The 20,533-nt window shown below is 41.0% G+C and overlaps 1 protein-coding gene and 1 non-coding gene across 2 annotated transcripts; both read right to left on the bottom strand.

Moving 5' to 3' along the window:
* Nucleotides 1-131: 131 nt before the first annotated feature.
* Nucleotides 132-20,051, bottom strand: atad2 (ATPase family AAA domain containing 2). Its single transcript, XM_028580835.1, has 30 exons — nucleotides 19,675-20,051; nucleotides 18,158-18,366; nucleotides 17,117-17,172; nucleotides 16,797-16,983; nucleotides 16,507-16,594; nucleotides 16,282-16,363; nucleotides 15,996-16,166; nucleotides 13,840-13,960; nucleotides 13,126-13,140; nucleotides 12,378-12,479; nucleotides 12,001-12,109; nucleotides 11,103-11,218; nucleotides 10,568-10,742; nucleotides 10,215-10,303; nucleotides 9,119-9,278; nucleotides 8,853-8,943; nucleotides 8,354-8,531; nucleotides 8,094-8,230; nucleotides 7,792-7,921; nucleotides 7,273-7,459; nucleotides 6,168-6,353; nucleotides 5,894-6,025; nucleotides 5,383-5,583; nucleotides 5,124-5,283; nucleotides 4,894-5,016; nucleotides 2,347-2,520; nucleotides 1,523-2,263; nucleotides 1,176-1,309; nucleotides 791-919; nucleotides 132-343 (listed from the first exon to the last, which is right to left on the bottom strand). The coding sequence occupies exons 1-30, from the start codon at nucleotides 19,867-19,869 to the stop codon at nucleotides 311-313; spliced, it is 4,611 nt and encodes a 1,536-aa protein (XP_028436636.1). The 5' UTR covers nucleotides 19,870-20,051; the 3' UTR covers nucleotides 132-310.
* On the bottom strand, nucleotides 6,974-7,108 carry LOC114558004 (small nucleolar RNA SNORA5). Its single transcript, XR_003692889.1, has one exon. It is a non-coding gene; the product is annotated as a small nucleolar RNA SNORA5 (small nucleolar RNA).
* Nucleotides 20,052-20,533: the final 482 nt, after the last annotated feature.

The following is a 20,533-nucleotide window of genomic DNA, read 5'->3' as shown; positions in this document are numbered from 1 at the left end:
CATGATACTTTCTAATACAACCCCCTCCCCGCTACACACTGCAGTGTCCAAGTGAATCGGGGTTTGCTAAAAGTTACAGCAAAGGTCACACTATCAGCTATGACGTGATGAGCACATAAATGGTCACAGAATGACATTTAGGGGAAATCCATTTAATTAAATATAAACAAAAGAGGTAATACAAATATTAAGCTAATGCACAAAGAGGTGCTTGTAGATTTCTATGAAAATAGAACCAATGTATATTTACATAGCTCAGAGGATGAACATGATTTAAAAAAAGAAAAATCACATTCTTCCTGTAGAAAAGTCAACAGAAGTCTTCAATCTCCTGTTCCAACTCCTAATCAAATGAGAAGAGCAGGAAAGGACAATAGATTAGAAACATTAAGGTCCTTTAGGCAAAAGTAACATCTATTGTGTGTTAGTAATATACAATATTATTTTAATTAATACCTAATAACAATGGCAATATTCTATGTTAAGGCTATAATTAATCCTTACCTTTCCCTCCTCTTAGATACCATTGCAATACTGAAATATGAAAAAAAAACTGGAATATCTCCTTTATTGCAGACATTTTGACACATAGCACAGGAAAAGCACACATGTAACTAATAACATTAATAATGAGGTGTATCAGGACCTTGCTGTTGGGCTCAAAGGCATGGTTTATTTACAGCCATCATTAAGGTTATTAGTCACATCTGTGCTTTTCTTGCTATGACAAGTCAGAATATCTCCAGTAAAAAAAGGCTACATCTTCTCATCAGTACAGTCCAATACTAACCTGGATTAGTGAAGCCTTGTTGTAGTCTCGTCTGTGTCTATAGATGCTCTGGCAGAGCAGAGCATAGAGTTTCTCCAGCTTGTAAACCTCGTAGCCTTCAGTCTTCGTCACTACTCTGTCCAACAGCTCCTGAGGAAATGAGGAAGAAAAGGCAAAACAAAGAGGAATGACATGCAGATTACATTTTTAGTTGTCAATCGTCATACCCTCATATGGAGAAAAAGCCCAAGAGTACAGGATGAGGGAAAGATAATGCAAAGTAGCCTCATCTTGTCATCTGTTTATTAGGGCTTCTATGAGTAAAGTCAAGATGCAGAAAACCCATCTGACCACCTACTATAAAAAGACTCAAGAATGAGCCAGACACCCACAATATCCCACACACCTTTAATTTGTCTCTGTCCACCACCAGAGGGGGAGTTTCCTGGTCCAGGATCTGCAGAGCTTTGTCCACATCGACCATCTGCTGCTGCAGCACAGCGTTCTTAAGAGCCCGAGTTATGCGCCTCACATTCGGCTCTGAGACACAAAAATATGCACACAAAGTGTTTAGACCACTATAGTAGATGACAGTCTGCTGACACATTCACTCTGAAACACTGGGACTGTACCTCGCTGTCTCTAGAAACACTACACTGACTTTCTTTAGCAAGGGATTGGTTAGTGAATATTGTCTCTACACATTAAGTTAAAGAGCCAGGTTTTAAGTATAGTACAAGGGTAATATCAAACCTGTGCCTGTGTCCTCTCCTCCTCTGACAGCTGCAGAGGTGTCTGTGGTCGCGGTATCTGTTGCTTCCACCTCCATTGGTTCAGCAGGACTGTTCTGCTCTGCCTCCTCTATGGTAACTACCTTGTTGTTCCTGTCTGCCTGTATTACAGTTACACATTTTTCAGTCTCAGTTTCTGTTAGCTTTTGGCTAGTAGCTTCACTACTCTCCTCTGTGTTGGATTGCCCCTGGGTATCTCCTTCTGTCTCAGTGTGGCTGTCCTTCTTAGTGTTCACTGAAATGGTTTCACTGTTCTCATTTCCTGCTTTTGTCAACACTTTGTTTTCCTCTGGCTGACCTGGTTGATCTGTGACTGCTTTTTCCACCTTTTCTTTTTCGTTCTCTGTCTGGTCATCACTTTCTGGTGTCCCCGTTTCACGCAGGATAAGCTTATCTTCAGCAGCTTGACTCCCCTCCTCTCTTTCCTCCTGACATTCCTGCTCCTTCGCAGTGAGCCCAAAACTACCTTCCTGGGCTGGTGCAGGCCCCGACTCTACATCAACCACCATCTGCTCCTCCTCTCCTCCAGTCTGCTCATCACACTCTGCTCCTCCTCCCTTCTCAACCTCCTCTTCATTGTCCCCATCTTCCTCTTCCACATCAGAGTGTGCATCATCTCTGGACGTGTGAGGAGAGCAGGAAGACTTCTTCTTTGAATAGGAACCAGTGGACCAGCGACTCCTCCGCCTTTTCTTCTTCTGAGCTGAAGAAACCAAAGGGGATAAAGATGTTTTTGCAATAGCTCTTAGGCAATTATTTTGTTTTGTTATCTGCAGTAGTTTTTACCTGAGTTTTTAGGCGTTGTAACAGCAGAGGCACTTGTAGTGGGAGTGACTGCAGCTGTGGGCCCGGCCGTCTCTCTTTGTGGGGTCATGTCGATGATATTGGCCTCAGCAGGAGACTTCGACTGTTTGGGAAGGACGTGGTAGAAGGATGGAGCAAACCGGGCAGTGGAGCAATCTGAAGTAGTCAAGAAAAAGAAAGCACAATGCAATTCTACACCTTTGAGAAACACGATTCATTGTGGAACTGGAGGTCTGGTTCAAGTGGACGCAATTGTGCAGTTATGTGAGAAGTTGAGCGACTTAAATGACAAAATAGATAAGTAAGCAGAGTCTGTCCCTGGGTAACTAAAGTGATCTTTAGGGACCGTTCGGTATTTATGGAATGGACCACCGGAGTAAAATAGGGGAAGATCATGTCTTTTTATTCTTTGTTGAGGCCCCCATCACTAGCAGATGGGTCTTACCAAACAAAAAAACATGACAGCAACACAAGTTTGGAGTTGCTTTCTTTTCTTTTTTCCTCAGTTTATTTTCTGTTGGATTGTACTGTATTTGTACAAATGTTTATCATGTGAAGCACTTTGTGACTTTGTCTGTAAAAGGTGCTATATCAAATAAATGTATTATTATTATTATTATTATATCTTTGAGAATGCAGCCCTATAGCAAACTGCGCCACCTGTTGCCAAAGTATCATCACTGACATGAAGATGGAATATAATGAAGCTGACTAGCTCAAAGGTTTTACATTGCCTCGAGCACCCACAGAAAATACTGATCATCCACGTGTGCCAGACTGCCAGTAGGCTACATTCATTTAAAATTAAACATTGCAGTTGGGGCTGAGTGGAGCGTGTGAGCACTGATCGCGGTTACGTTTCAGTTAAACTTCTTATCTCCAATCCTATCTGTATTTGTGAGAAGTGGCGCTGTCCTGAATTGAAAGACAGCCTACTTTACGGCTTTATTATCGAGTTAATTGGCGTGTGCGTTTGTGTCAGTCATTTCCTAAGGTTCTGAAATGCAAAATATTTTGACTACTTTTTTTATTTTAATTTTTTTTAAAAGGGGTGCGCCAATGAGCACCCACAGAGGAAAACATAAATCGGCGCCTATGATAGAGGAAGACTGACAGATCTAATATACATGTTATAATTTATTTACAAGACTGTCAAAGGGAGACTCTCTGGTATCTCTCTGCCCTGTCAGACGCTGCTCTCCCTCTCCTCTGCCTGATGCGTGTGTGTGGGTTTTTTGTTGATGTTGAAATGGATTTTAAAACATATGGTATTGAAAAAAGTATCGTTAGGAACCGGTATCGAAATTGGCACCGGATCGAAAGATTCTGAACGATACCCAGCCATAAAAACCACAGGTTTGAGTGTGTCGAGTTATTTAAACAGAACGATTGGGGAAAAAAAGGTGGACAGGCTGGGCGGCAAACCAGCGACCCTGGCAGGCACCCACCGGCTGTCACGTCAGACTGTGGAGCTTCTGAACTCTGACACAGTCGGACCAAATTTGCAATTAGCCAACGAGTTTCGTAAAACGACCCATATTTGAGCTCTCCATAGTTGATTTATCTGCATAAAAAAAGTCTCAGAAGTGAATTTAGTAATGAAATAGCAGACAAACAATGTATAAAGTTTCCAGTTGTTGGCCACAACAGCAATCCATGGTTGTTGTGATTGTTGCAGCGCTTTGCACACCAACACACTTTGAATTTCTGATTTGACAGGCCACAGCTCCGCACCTGGGTCCCGGTGATTTGAAATTGTGCAAACCACATTTGAGAAGGAAGGAGTGGTAGCATGCAAGCTCCCAAATTGACATCGTCTGAGAAATCGAGTTTTGGATAATGTTCAGCTTTGGCAGCTTTACCTATATGCTAAAATATACAATGACTGAGGAAGCCTAGTGACGAGTCCATAGCAACCAGTTCATGTGTTGAATTTCTTATTACCCAGTGTGCTTTGTTGAACGGTCTCAATGTTTTATTTCATGTGAATACTAGTTTACTAGAGGAGTAACTTAGTATTTGAAGTAATGCAGGAAGTGTGCATTTAGTTTCCATGCTTATTGTGCTTCCACAACTATGTTAGTGAATAAATCTACTGAAATGGCCACCACACCATAACAGAGGAGTGTGATGTGTAAGATGAAAAAGCAGAGGTTAAGTCACGTATTTCATGTTTGTAAAAAAAACAGTGGCTATCTGTACATCTTTGCCAAGCGCCAACCAGTACAGAAGGCATCGATAAATTGTTGGGGAGAGTCATGCCTATTTTTCCCCAATCATTATGGAGGGTCATAGAAAAATGTATCGTTGGCGAAGGGAGGGTCAAGTCTACTTTGACTAAAGATCCCAAAACTCCTCCGGTAGCCCATTTAATAAGAAATGAACAGTACCTTACTGGTTAATATTTAAAAGCTGGGATCACACAGAATGTCTTTGTAATCCCTGAGGCTAGGACAATGTTGACCGTCAAACATCACATATTTACTTTCTAACTGTATGCATGCATACACAAAAACACATCGCATTTACCTCTTGTGCTGCGCGACGCTTTGATCTCCACACAAATCTTCTCAAAATCTTCATCCAGTTCATCTCTGATGATAGCATGGACGGTGTCCTTCAATGCACATGCTCTGTGGCGGATCTGACGGTCTGGAGGAAACGCACACATACACTCACTCAAACAAGCAAGAATGAAACTTGTTGCATTACATTGTATATGTTCTCTGTGAGGATGCTTAGTATATCACTGTGTGTACCTGAGGGGTCCCTGTCTGGGTTGTATTCGAGGGCATTCTGCCAGATGAGATCCACGTCTTGGAGGAACTCTTTGACAGTCCCATACCGATGGAGGTCGATCTTAGAGAGCACTGTTGACAGGTCCATAGGCTTCTCGATCACCTCAGCGTAATCTGGCACCTAAAACACATGACAAAGAGGCTGCAGTGAGTACAAACTGGGTAGTAAGGCTTTATTAGGAAATATGAAATTAATAATATAATATAATGGAACAGCTACCTCTTCTAAATCCACAGGCTTTGTGAAAGCCTTGAAGCGTTTATCTTGGGACAGGCGGTTGGTGACATCACGCAGGAAGAGGCGGAGCTCCCTGAGGGTATCTTCCTCCTGCTCGTCCAATCGTTGGGTCTCCTCTTTTGTCAGCTGACGTGGTGCAGGTGGAGGGGCGACAGGAAGCACCTCCAATGCATTGAGCACTGAAGAAAGTGGAGTTGATAAACACAAAGTCAGAAGTGAATTAAACTAACATAGTACTACACAACGCACATTAGTATCACATTGACTTTCAGCATGCAGACATCCTTACTCTCTTCTCTGTATTTACGCTCCAACATCCTCCACCTGAAGCAGCTTGTATCCTGCTCTATTTGGGTTGAATGTGAATATCAGCATCTTCTTTTTTTCTCCTTTGTTTTTTTAGGAACAAGAAATCAACCCTGCCCACTTTAACTACAGATCACACAATGCTATTACAGTATCTATTATAAACTTGTCTATTTCTCACCAGCTTTTTCTTTTTTGAGGCAGGGGCTTTGGCAGCCTGAGTGAGGATTAGATCCTCAAAGAAGTTTCTTCTTTCTCTGCTGGTGGGAACCTGGACGTGAAAAACCTCTCCGTACTCCATCCGGAACAGCTCCTGCACCTGAGACAAGAAAAGTGAGAGAAGGCTTGTAGATCAGTACGGTGTCCATCTGTCACAGAATAGTACATCAGATGGCATGAAATCTTAATTTCACACCACAACTATGTTCTTATGCCCTCATGTATCATTCTTCTTTCCATACCTCCATACTGAGTTGGTCATATTTCAGGTTGCACGTAGCCAGAAGCAGAATAGGAGCAAAGGCAGGGATGGAGCTGAGCAGGCTGAGGAAGGTGGCTCTTAAGGCCGGACCCACTGTTTCCCACCACTGTCCGATGTGAGGGATGTACAGGACACTGGGAGAGGTCCGCTTTGCTTCAACAAAGATCTGCAGAACATATGATATGGAAACATTAATATATGATATGGATATTTAAAACTGGATGTAAATCAACAAAAGAGTGTACATAACAGTGGCACTTTCATAGAATATAAGATGGGGATCAATTTGACGGGATGATAGAGTCTCATTGCATAACTCAACAGGTATGATGAGGACCTTACAGAGTTAAGGACAGTGTATCGATAATAGTTTACATCATTTCACGTATAAAAAACACATTTCCAGGTTACAGCCTCTCTCGAAAGTGAGGATTTGTTTGGTTTTCTCCATTTCACGTCATTGTACATTTAAACTTTTACGTTTATTTGTTTCACACACATGAATACAAATCACAGTGAAGAAATATAAAAAACATATGAGGGTGTAGTAGAAACCTGTAACCCAAAGGACATACCAAAGGTAAAATGTAGACATACAAAATCACCAGTACATTTAAAGCATTAGTGTTCAAACGTTTCATATAAAGTAGTTTTCATATAAACTAAGTAGAGAATGATCTTTTTTTTTGACTGCTGTTCATAATAAATAAGCAACTTCCAGACATCACTTTTGGTAACGCAATGACTCATTCACCACTGCCATTAACGTAGCTCTTTGATACGAGTATCTGTCTGTAGTACATATTTATCCCCACTGCCCACGATGTAAGGAGGTGGGGCCCATGAACTACAGTCAATGTGGCAGCCACTTTGGCCAGTGAAGTCCACTGAAAAGAACACACTGAATTTGACAAGGCTGCAAGAGTAGAGACTACCTCTAGTCCACATCAGTTGTGTGTGAGGCCTGATTCTGTTTAAATGCAAAATGCCCAACTGGAAGACATCTCATGACTGGTTATACGTAACTAAATATGTACCAAATAACAATTTACCAGTGCATTATTTTGCATAGTGTTCTTGTTTACCTGAGCACAAGTCTCTTCCGGTGCAGTTGCGCTGGCTCCAAACAGCACGGCCATGTCCAGTGTGTACACGGTAAATTTCTCCAGAGCGTGGAGGACAGCAGGAGCCAGATGGGAGCTCTGACCTGAGCCTAGTCTGCCCTCCAACAGCAGCCTGGGACGGTAGGAGGTCGGGTAGCTCAGCACATTGCTACACACAGAGAGATGACAGAGACACTGAGATGGGTAAACTGGTAGGAAAGGGCTCAAGGGCTAATTTGCCTAAAAGATCTTCAAAAAAAAGATTTGAGTCACTGGGACATTAGGACTACAATTTTAAATTAAGAAATTATGTAAAACAATATTTATTTGGCTTGGTTCCAGGCTTAACACTCTTTATAGAAGCATTTTCTGAAAGGTCAATGGAGCAATTAAATGGGGGAAAATCACTTCTGGAACCAGAGCCGTTCAACAGGTGGGCTGTCACTGTTGAGCTCTATGAACCCCTGCATAACATTGCCTCCTGAACAATGGCTAACCAACCTTTTGAGGTCGAGGAGTCCCTGGACAGCAGGTGTGAGTTGGGAGTGAGAGGTCTGTCCATTGGGGCAGACTTCTGAGTCCTCCTCCTCACTGAACATCAGATCATCCTCAGACACACCACAGGCCACATCTGGAAATAAACACGCACACCGAAACACAGTACAGCAGTTACTCCGGATGCCCCAAAAGGGGTTGGTAAAGGAACAATCAACTAATAATTTGGTTAAATGAACAGAACAGACGATTGCCAGAATAAATGAATGCAAACCACAACAAAAGAACAAGACAAAGCAAACCTGCACCTAGTTCTCTCTTCCTCTTTAAGCCCTGCTCAGCATGCGGGAACAGTCTGCTGACAGTGTGGAGGATGTTCTGTAGGGTGGCACTCAGCAGAGGACGAATAGCAGGTATCAGGGCCTTGGCTGGTGACACTACTGCCCTAAGAATCACAATCAGCATCATATTTAAGACAACCATATGCAAGAACCAGGCACTGTAAATGTAACAATAATGTTACACTCTTTTTTTTTCCTTTTACAATATACAGTTAGTTTGGTTGTACCTCTGGGCAGCAGGGACCATCTTGGACATGGCGGACAAGAAGTCTTTGCTTAAGATAGCGATGGAGTTCACATCAAGAACAAGTTTCTGCGATGAGGAGTAGATTTGTGGGTAACGACGCCGCAGTGCACACAGGGCGGCCTCTGAACACACTGCCTTGATGTCTGCTCCGCAATAACCTGGCAAACAGATTGTAGACAATCATTATATAATCTGTAGTTGTAGGTGTGGACAAATTGTGTGCCAGTGTTCCTGTGCAAATGATCTGAATGGAGATGAAGGACAGTTTTGGTTGTGAGACACCGGTTTGTCCTAGGCTCATACCTGTATAATTTTCAGTAGATGTTGCACTAAAAGATTTAAAAAAAAAAAATGTCTTTCTCTTCATACCAAGTTATACAGTATTGACAATTTTTATCTAATGCAATTGTTATATGTACTGGTGACATTTAACAAGATGTGTATTTTTCAAGCTGCTGGACCATCATATGCGAACATACCAACGCATTTATCTGCCAACTCTTCCAGAAAAGTGTCGGAGGGTGGTGGATCCCACTGTCTGGTGTGGATCTTCAGAATGTCCTTTCTCGCCTGCCATACAAATTGATAACATTGAATAAGATCACAGCATTTCAAGTTCAGGTCCAACATTTGCAAGCTGAAAGACTTCCACTGTTTTAACCCAAAATCATTCCACACGTCATTTTTTGTTCTTTTTCTTTTTCAAATCTCAGCCAAGCAGTAGAGGGTATCTACAGTTTCTCACCTCTCTGTCTGGCAGGCCGAAGAGGAACTCTCTGTCGAAGCGCCCAGGTCTTCTCAGAGCTGGGTCAATGGAGTCCAGTCTGTTTGTAGCTCCTATCACAACAACCTCTCCTCTACCATCTAATCCATCCATAAGAGCCAACAGGGTCGACACAATGGAACTACAGAGACAGAAAAAAAGACTCAGATTAGGTTTTCTAACTGGTCAACACTATCTCTCTGTAACAAAGAGGATATAACTGCAGAACACTGAGCCAAATTAATTATATTGGATTTTAGTGACTACTTGCTTGCAAAAACAATATAATAATATCCATTTAAAAGATAGTGAACTCCCACGTTCTCCTTTCAAGCTGCCACTTTCTTTTCCTGATAAACGCAAGATGTCTTATGAAGAAATTAGGATTCAAACATATAACTACTATAATAAATGTCCGATCATTCTTAACTGCTTCCATTTCTTTTTTGGGGCGGCGTTTTTAGCCTTTTTAATAGACAGGACAGCTGTAGACAAAGGAGAGGGGAAAGACATGCAGCAAATGGCCGCAGGTCGGACTCAAACCCTGAGCCGCTGCATCGAGGACTGGGCCTCTGCATATGGGCGCCTGCTCTACCAGGTGAGCTACCCAGGCGCCCACTGCTTCCATTTCTAACTACGCTTTATTTTCAGACTGGGCAACAATCGCGGCCATAAATGATTTTAGTGTGTGTAAGATGTGTCCACAGTAAATGTTGCGACAAACATTCAAGGGTTGTATACCTTCTTTGTTTTCAACTGAGTGAGTGAGGTGTGTTTGTGTAGCTGCATCCAAGTTGTTTAAAAAAAAAATCATGCTGGTGGGAATTATGTTATTTTAGTGTATTCACTTAACTGTGATTGTTCTCACATGAGGCATGTACTAGGCTTATGACGGCCAATGCTTAATGCTGATTAAGATTCATTTATTTCTTTTTAAGAAAATTGGCAGCCATATCTGGCAACCCAACACGATCCAACAGTCATTTTCATTCTTCCACTCTGTACATTTAACGCTCACTAATCTCATTACAATCACCATGTGTGTTCTGTACAACATGAGAACAGGGAGGCTGCTCACCTGTGGATCTGATCCTGACGGCTGGACCTGACTGGAGCCAAACCATCAATCTCATCGAAGAAGATGATGGATGGACGCATCTGGTATGCCTAGAAACAATTCAATAAGAATTCAAATCGGTTGGAGATTGCATTATCTTTAAACCTGATACTTGATAATAGTTTATCCTAATCTACAAGTTAATGTGTCAAAATTCAGGGAGTTAAAAGTAGCTTTTCCAATAAATGTTTTCTGATATTCTTTGTCGATGGGAACCAATCATGCTTGCAACAAAGGGGGAAACAAAATAAATTAAAAAAAACGGACAATCTCCATCCATCCCAAAAAGTACGTTGATGAGGAGTTTGGCTTACCTGGTCAAAAAGCAGTCGCAGCTGCCTCTCAGACTCTCCCACCCACTTACTGAGGCAATCAGCTCCTTTCCTCATAAAGAAAGACACCTTTCTTTCACCCTGACTGCACTGATTGGCCAGCGCTCTGGCTACAAGGGTTTTCCCTGTGCCTGGAGGACCGTAAAATAGACAGCCCCTAAAAAGACAAGAGGAAAATATGACAAAGATCAATAACAGGGACTTTATTAGAGTTTTACTGCCATTACAATCCAACCAAAGCCTGCAGAAGGGATCAGACTGAAAAGAAAAGAAGTTAAAAAAAAAAAAATATATATATATATATATATATATATATATATATATATATATATATATATATATATATATATATATATATATATATATATATATATATATATAAATAAAAACTTTGACAGCAATACAGGACAGCATAAGCCGGCCAGTCTTAAAAAACAGTAAATGAGATATTGAATGTAAAATGAATGTAAAGTCACATGAATGTAAAATGAACGCACAACAAACACACATTGTTTACCTGGGAGGCTGTATCTTGAACCTCTCAAAGACTTCTGGGTAGAGGAGAGGGAACACCACCATCTCTTTCAGCGCTGAGATGTGTCTTCTCAAACCTCCGATGCTTTCAAAACACACCTGGATGACACAAATAAGTGTTATGCTTAGATTGTTTGCTTAGAATACTACTGACCTACAAACTGTCCAAGCATCCATTCATCAGTATCGTATTAGCAGGAATAAAAGCCCCTTTAAGTGATAGTGTGCTATGCTGTGCTATATTTAATGTCAATATTTATATCATATCAACACAGTTTTTCCTCTATGTTGATTTTGTAGTGGCGGCCCACCATGGCAAAATTTCTGCCGCCACGGTATCACAAATAGGGCAGAGGCACAATGTAGTCGTGGTTGCCTTTTAAACTATCCTGCCAACATAATGTTGGCTGCCGCTCACATTGCAATTTTACAAGTAGAACTATTCAGAGGTTATTGGGCCCGTCCAGTTTAACTCCACATACTGTTGTGTTGATGTAGTTTATCGTCAAAACGTTTGCTTTCTTCCGAGTCGACTATTAAACGAAAAGCTCCACCAAAAACGTCACCGCGGTGGGACCGTTCTAATTGGACAACGGTCAACTCGTCAGTTCTGTCGGCTCATCGTCCTGATATCAAACATCTGGAAACATTAAAACGGTAAGTGAGTCAGTGTAATATAATATCAATTGGAAATAGTCTATAGATGTAGTGGTAACCCACTCCCTCTGTGCCGCCTGGAGGTACCCCTCGGCACTGCTTGTTCGGACAGACCTGCCCCCACTGCTAAAAAAATCCTAAAGGAAACACTGCAACACATGTACCTGTTTGTCAGACTAATTTGGACATGTGTTTGCATCCGTCCATCTTTCAATGCGTCTTACCGTCTTGTCTATGTGCATGGGGTCCACATCAGCGAGGCTGGCACCAATCTTCATCCTGTCCTTTTGGATCCCTAGCAGGTCGTCTTTCGCAAGGTTCATTGGCAGACATCTTAACCAAAAACATTTTTTTTAAATATAATGTATATTTTCATATTAATTAATCATTAAATAACAGGGTGATGGGTAACGGAAAATTGTAAAATGTTATCCTTAAGGGACCCAAGAGGTCACACTAGTAATGAAGCATGATTTATTTCTCAATAGTTATCTATTCATCCACCTTTACATGAATTAAGAGATAAATAAAAAAATAAAAAAAAACAGAACACTGCTGTTGTCTACCTGTACTGTATGACAGCTGCTGCTGACGCTCTCACCTGTTGACTGGCCTGCTCCTGTTCTTACTTCTCCGTCTCTGGAATTTCTCATCGTCTGAAGATGAGGAAGTGGAGTCGCTGCTGTGGATGGCGTGTCTCCTTCTGCGGAGGCAAAAGAAGCAACAACATTATTTCTTGTCCTATCTGTATCATTATTACTATAAGCTTATCTACAACTAAGAATCCCAACCGCATTTAGGTAATGGTTTTCTTTTTCATTTAAGCTACTAAAATATATGGTTTTGCTATGCTGCCCTCAGCAAGAGGGGGAGACACTTAGTATTAAAAAACTAAATTTAAGGTCACACACACACACACACACACACACACACACACACACACACACACACACACACACACACACACACACACACACACACACACACACACACACACACACACACACACACACACACACACACACACACACACACACACACACACACACACACACACACACACACACACACACAGCACCATTACCACTCACTAATTACAGTTTTTCATGTACATAAACAATTAAATTACACCAAATACTGGCTAATAGAAACTCAGCCTTTAAACAATGGGTTTTTCTTTGTTGCAAAGTTAAACAATGTTAAGACATTAAGTTCAGGTAAAGATTGGTTCACCATCTGCTGTCCCAAATGTGCCACACCCTCCAACAACTACAGTGACAGACAGCACCCCAAAGACAAACTACAGACTAACAATAAACACCAATATGGACAAGTAGCAAGGGTCTTACCTCTCAGAACTACTCCTGAGGGTGGGATGAAGAGAATCAGAAAAAAAGAGGAAAAAGAGGAATTTGGGGATTGGTTTTACATGCAATGATAATACTAAATTGGCTATTAGAGAGAGCGCTATATGATCCTGTTCTGGACGCTGCGTTAGTCAGAAAACTTTTTCTCACTGCTACAGTAACTTCTAACATTATTTCATAAGGTATTAATCAGAACATAAGTGTTACTGAGAAAACAGATCCCTTGATCATACACCATTGGCTGGTGTATGAGCTGTCATCAGAGTCCCAGACTAACTTTTCCAGTGGTAGCACATGAATTGGTTGCGCCTTTTCTTTGGTACAGTGTGGCAGGCCATATCGCCTACAACATACACACAGCATAGCTTTCCCCTCGTACCGCAATCACAGATACAGCGTTAGCCATCCTGGTATTTTTTCTTCTTCACTGTCTCAGTCAGTCTCTCCCTGCCTGCACTTTCATCATTAGTGGGGTCTGACTCAGAAACTCTCATCGTCCTCCTCCTCCTCTCTAGCCTCATTTTTCTTTTTAAAATAATCAGCTACTGTATAGACGGCTTCATTTGCGGAACCCGGTAACAGCTAAATGGATCATTCCGTAAAGTTCTACACCGCTACGTAAACATGCGCATCACGCGCTGTGCAACGCATATGCAACCAATTTGGTCACAGTCTAGAGCTCTGTGTCATACTAACCTGCTGGTTTTTCTCCTGTTGTAGGGGCTCCTGGGGGCCGTGGAGCTGAATCTAAACCTGCGTCTGGTAGGAGACGAGTGGTCCATGCTGTACATGCTGCGCTTCCTGGGCTCTCTGGGTTCTAAGAAAAAAAAAGCAAACCCCATAAAACCGTCAAATTTAACAAAATGCAAACAGTCTGCTTAAAGCGTTCTAATGAATAATCCAGTTTCTCTAAGTGAATTTTATAGAGTGGCGCTACATGCCAAATATGCAATATGTTAAGATCTACAATGAAGTAATTGAAACCAATTTGAATGCTATCAGTTGTAATATTGGTAGACACTAAAAACACTAACTAAAACTAGAATTAGCGCCTTGCGGTTGTATGCCTCCGCCAACCAGTCAAGTTGCAGTTTACATCCATGTCGGTCTAGACTAGGGCTGATTGAACGAATTCGGAAAGGCGAATATAATTAGAATAGTAAAAAAAAAAAAAAATCAATACTATTCGAATGTGATTTTTTTAATAAATATGTTGGCTAACATCAGCTAATCTCCCTATTCTTGCCTTGGCCTACCCATTCTTGCCTTGGCCTACACACACAACCACATGCTTATAGTGGCATTGACAATGCATATGCCTGAGTAGTGTAGTGCATATTAATAACGGGCTGCATTTAAGTATTAAATATTCTGATGTTTAAAAATATATATATATATATATATATATATATATAAATAAATAAAGATATTGGCATGGTATTATAGAGAAAGATTGACAGCTCTAGTCTATACTTGTATAATATATGTTGTGCTGACAATTTAATACAGGGTGGCTACAGGTATAAACAAGTTAAATTTAAAACTTTTTAAGACCACTTCTAAATTAAATTTAAGACTTTAATGCGGTGCATTGTAATTATGTTCAACGAGACACTGAACCAGACAACCAAAAGCAAACAACTGGACTTGCATGTGAGTTATTGGTTAAATGACCACATCCAGTCAAGTTTATATGGAGCAGTTCATGGGCCATGCAACTGCCCAGGATCTACTTCAGCATTTCAAAGCAAGTGTGCCATAAATATATTTATTAACTAACCTCTTGTATGTTGTGTATCATATAGTTAAGCTTTACTGATTTGTCAAGTGAATAACAACTATGGATAGGGCACTATACGTTAATTAGACAAATTAAAATGAATGAATTAAAAAGTTTTTTGAGTTTTAGAATGGTATTAGAGTCTGCTGTTTACCTGCCAATATGTATAAATAGTATACATGCTGCTCATAAAAATAGCCCCACATCATCACATACCCTTCACCATACCCCCACATCATCACATTCCTTTCACCATACCCCCCACATCATCACATACCCCCACATCATCACATACCCTTCACCATACCCCCCACATCATCACATACCCTTCACCATACCTAGAGATTGGCATGGTTTTATTTTTGTTGGCTGTGGATTTCCCATCCTAACATCCAGCGTTGTAGCGTTTACATCGTTGCTAGCGGTAGAAATGGTGTAGCAGAAACTAGCAATTACGGGCTGCTGGCGAGCCTTTACGTAGTACGTAGTTTACCAAGTTTGAAATTCTTCCCGACGCATAACGCAGTTCGCTTCATAAACATTCCCAGGCACCGACCTTAACCAATAATACTCGTTCTTTTCAAGCCATTTGTAATTGAACTTCCATTTTCCCATGTTTCTAGGTGGCTATCAACCATTGCTGTATTACCTGTATGCGGCAAAATTGCAAATCCCACTGACTATGGCCACGCCAAGACCCGCCCACGAAGCAGCTCGATTGGTAGGGGTTAGGCATTTGACCTCGGTTAAGGTTAGGATAGCCGATTGGTCAGGGGATAGGTCATGTACAAATGGGGTTACGTTACCTTGCGTAAAAAATATTCGACCTGGCTGGCAGAACAGATTGCCTGCATTTTTGCGGTGGCATGACACAAACATATTTAAGACCTATCCAATCTGAATTTAAGACAATTTAATACTTTTTAAGGCCTTATTTTTAGGAAAAGTGATTTAAGACTTTTTAAGGACCCGCGGCCACCCTGTAATAAAAAAAAAGGTATTAAGTGTATTTTTTGCCTTTCACATGTGGGCATATCTGCCACGATGCGATCAAGTTGAACAAAAGCAGTACCATCCTGTGGGGCCTGGTAGCGAACCACAGTCTTCCGTTGTCTGAAGTCATAACGCCTCTGATTTTCTTCTTCCTCATCCTCGCCACCTTCATCGTCATCATCTTCCTCCTCCTCCTCCTCATCTTCTCCATCTTCCTCCTCCTCTTCATCATCATCGTCCTTATCCTCTCCTGTGAATTAGAGGGGAAAAAGGGGGTTCCATCCCTATTTAAGTTTCTATTAAAAAGGTAAAAAGCATTTCCCAGCTATGTACCTGAAGTGGTTATTAATCCTAATGCATCTCACCTTGGTTCTCCTCCTTGGAGTCTTTACTCTCCACATCTGTCCTAAGGGACCTTGTCATTTTACCCCTGGTGTACACACTGAGCTGCTCAGAGGAAACCGGTCAAATGCTGGTTAATCCACTGTTTTGAAGCTTGTTACACATTCTCAAACAGCAACATAAACACTAGGATTACACAACGCAATGTAAAGCTTTAGAAGGAAAAAGTAACATTTGTGGGATCTTACCTCTTGTTCATTGTCCCGGTCTCTGCTCCTCAGTCTGCGTCTCATCTTCTGCATGTCGTCCATCTTCTGCAGAACCGCTTCAGCAGTGCTGAGGGACAATCAGAGTAACAATTTAGCAGATTTTATCAGAGTTTATCTCGAATCTCATTACTCATTAGCTTGAAATCCACACCCACAGCACATATGTGCATGTCCCTGCATTTGTTAGATACTTGTTGGGGGGATAGATCAGCGTTATTTTTGAACTGAAGCAGGAGGCAAAAAGAAGCTGGAGTTGTTGCTCAACTCACTTGGTGATGAGGCGGTCGTAGAGGACTGACTGGTTACGGGTATCCAGTTTGTATCTGGTGATTCGGGAACTACGTCGCACTGAACGATCCTCCTCTTCCTCCTCTTCTTCTTCCTCCCCTTGTCGGCTCTGTAGATTGAAGCGGCTCCTCTTGGGAGTGGATGACCCCTCCACCTCATCTGGAACATCTGTGGCAATGGAAACAGTTTAATGTTAGCTTACTAGTATAGACTCTCCTTAAAATGCTGCTAAACTTGCTTAGTGTGCTATATAGTTGCTCCCGTGCTCTTTGGAGAGAAATTACACTGTAGCGAACTGTACCTGCTTGCTGTTTGCCACTGGATGCTTTTCCCTCTCTCTGCAGCCTGGAAGATTTTCTGAAGAGCGGAAGGACACATAAAATCAGAAATTAATTCCTACTATACTCATTATTTGAGTATTAACAATGTGCATAGTTATGTGCACAAATTTAGAATTGTTTTTAAAAATACTCCCAACTTGGGATTTACATTCAATTTGATATGGCAAGCACATATTTGCTGACATAAAAGGTCTTTCCAAGAATGACTCTGTAATAAATGTAGACCAAGACGTGGCTAGCAGCCAACTTACAAAAAAAATAAAAATTATTCTGGACAATTAAAAAGTAGAATGGGAGCTCTGTTCGGGGGACAGACATCGTCACCACATTTAAGAGTAAACTTAAAACTCTCCTCTTTGATAAAGCTTATAGTTAGGGAGTGAGGAGTTGCAGCGTCCGCCTAACCCGGCCCACCTGCTCTCTTCATAGTCATCAGATTAATTTACCATTATCATTTATAATCAATAATATAATAAAAATAGAGGGAGGCAGGCTCCTGCTACGTCCTGCTATGCTCTGCTGTGCCATGCTACATCCTGTAACACCCTGCAGTGCCATGAACTACTATAACTACTATTTCTAGTCACTGTTCTATTATCTTTATTGTGACCATTATTGCCATTGTTCATCACACCCCCAACCGGCACCGTCAGACACCGCCTACCAAGGGCCTGGGTCTGTCCGAGTTTTTCCTCGCCACTGTCGCAATAAATGCTTGCTCTTACTGGAGTTGTTGGGTCTTTGTAAATTATAGACTGTGGTCTAGACCTACTCTTTCTGTAAAGTGTCTTGAGATAACTCTTGTTTTGATACTATAAATAAAATTGAACTTAAATTAATAATATTTAGGTTGCAAAGAATCTTTTGACACACGTTTTGTCAGACTAATTAAAAAAAACCTGAGACTTTCTGACTAGAGTAGATTGACTAGCAACCATCCCCCTTAGAGAGAAGCTGGTTAGAAAGTATCAATAATATCAAAGTGAGGGAGTCTGTATTACCTGAGGCATCCTCCTCCAGAGTGGTCTTCATTCACATGGGAGCTGGTATTCGGCTCGGTGTCCGCAAAAGAGACCTCTAGTTTAACTCTCTGTCCTCGCGTCCTCGGAGCGTGATGGAGTCCACTTCCTTCATCCTGCTTCATATCAGCATGCCCCTGGCAGATTATGAGTTGAGAGTTTATAGCATGTATAGAAGGAATGAGGAGTGTCTGCGATTAAATTAGAAATTCAAATTATTCATGGGCCATGATGAAGATTATTTATTGCTTTTATTGATTTACTTTTAGACCTGTACAAAACTGAAGGTGTACAGGATTCACAACAAAGAATATGTTTGCAATGTGAAGCAAGCTGTGTGAATCATCACTGTTAACATGTGACAATTACCAGTATCCCCATTTATTTCTGTTAATTTGTTCCAGCTTTTGTATATTGAATTTTAAATTATATTTTACACTTTGTAAATGTTCATACAACATTCAAACATTAACTTTATTTAATAGAATATATGTGGATTATCATTTGAAATAAATACATCAATTCTTGTACCCAAAAAAAAGAAATAAATACATTTATATGGCTGCCAAGACCAGACTGCTGGGTGGCAATGACTATCTCATGACTAGAAAGCTAAAGACTTGCTTGTCAGTTACTAAACCACTATTTGCCCTTTGGGTTCTGCTGCTGACCACCATCTCTGAAGGCACTTTGTTAAAATACTCCTTATGTGTCTCAGAGGGTGTGTTGTTTATGAATTAGAAATGACGACCTAAAAGAAATCTTAAGCTTAAGTAAGTTTACTCTCAGAATATACTTTAGCAACTAGTATATGAACATAATTAAATATACATGTCAAGCATGCATGTAAGATAAAGCATATGGTTTTGGACTAAGGCCAGGGTTAATCCTACAGAAAATGGTCATGTTTTGCAAAAGACTGCCTCTGTGAAAATTGAGGGTTACGGTTTATTAAACTTTACTTTATAAAGTAAAATATACGTCTGTCTGAGACACGGTTTAATGAATGATTAAGCTAATAAAATAATACATATCGTCCCTCTACAAAAAAATAATAATGTAGCCCGCAACAATACCAAAACAATTGACTTTTAACGTTAGGGCATTTGACAACCTGGTCTAGTAACCCACCGTTATAATATTGTTATATATAGCCATGACACAGAACACTGAGCAAAACATTACAGTTGAAATGGTCCAATACCTGTGCCATTTTGACAGTAGAGTGTGTAAATGTTTGATACAAATGAATCAACCAATGCCCAATAGACATGCAAGTTTCAGTAAAATGTTAGCGGGACTAACGTTACGGGTGCTCATTCAGATAATTCATCAGTAACGTTAAGTGACAAGCTGGCTAACGGACTAGTTAATGTTAGCTTAGCACGCTAGCAAAACTAGCACAGCAAAGTTATGTTCATGGATAATTTATACACCAAGAGCATAAATGGTGATCTAGTTATCTAACCAGCGGTCTAAGTGTAGATGATCACATTCACCATGTTGTTTTCCGTGCTGCTAAAGCTGTCATCCAGGGCCCGGGAGGACCGGGTCTGCCGGGCGGACTTTCTCTGCGACGCGGGAAACAGCGACAAAAACTCGGAGCTTGTTTCCAACTCCATCGATCTCCTCTTTGGAGTTGTTGCCACCGGCTCAGCTCCTACACCGCCGCTACTGCTGCGTAGTATCACCATCTTGACTCCAAACCGACTCTATACTAGCACGAACGACAGACAACCAGCTGCTATTCTGCCTTACAAATGTGTTACGTGTACGGTGGCGCCAACATGACAGATATAACGGTAAATATCCGCCAGCTGACAACCAAGCTCCTCACTAAACCCCTTGATTTCTGGCGCCATAAACGTCATCGGAGGTTATGAGGTAAGCGGCTAAGAGCTACCGCCAGGAAAAATAGATCTCTTGGAAAAATTTTATTAACGTCAAGTTGTAAAACTAGTTTTATATTTCAGTAATTTTACCACATCGACGACGCAGCCCATTATAATGGTCACTGGTGTTATGAGATCAGTCATAGGATTTGTTTAAACATAACATGTGCGGAGGGATACGAATACTATTTAAAAAGGTCTTCCGGTCGAAGTTAAGAGCTCGCTCTGCTCCAAACTGCGCAATAGCGCGCACTTCATTGTTAACACAAACCATGTACTAAGAGCATATTCACGTTTACACATTTAACCCTTATGTTGACTTCGGGTCAAATTGACCAGTTTTCAATTTTTGTTTTATATCAGAAAATATGGGACGTGGAAATATGAGCTGAAAATGTGTAGAAGAAAAATTTCACAATTTAAAACGTTGGAAAAAGCAAAAATCAAACATCAAGGTTGACGGGAA

Source organism: Perca flavescens, chromosome 6 (assembly GCF_004354835.1).
Source record: "Perca flavescens isolate YP-PL-M2 chromosome 6, PFLA_1.0, whole genome shotgun sequence".
In the NCBI taxonomy this organism is placed as follows: domain Eukaryota; kingdom Metazoa; phylum Chordata; class Actinopteri; order Perciformes; family Percidae; genus Perca; species Perca flavescens.
This window is presented reverse-complemented; position numbering and strand designations above follow the sequence as displayed.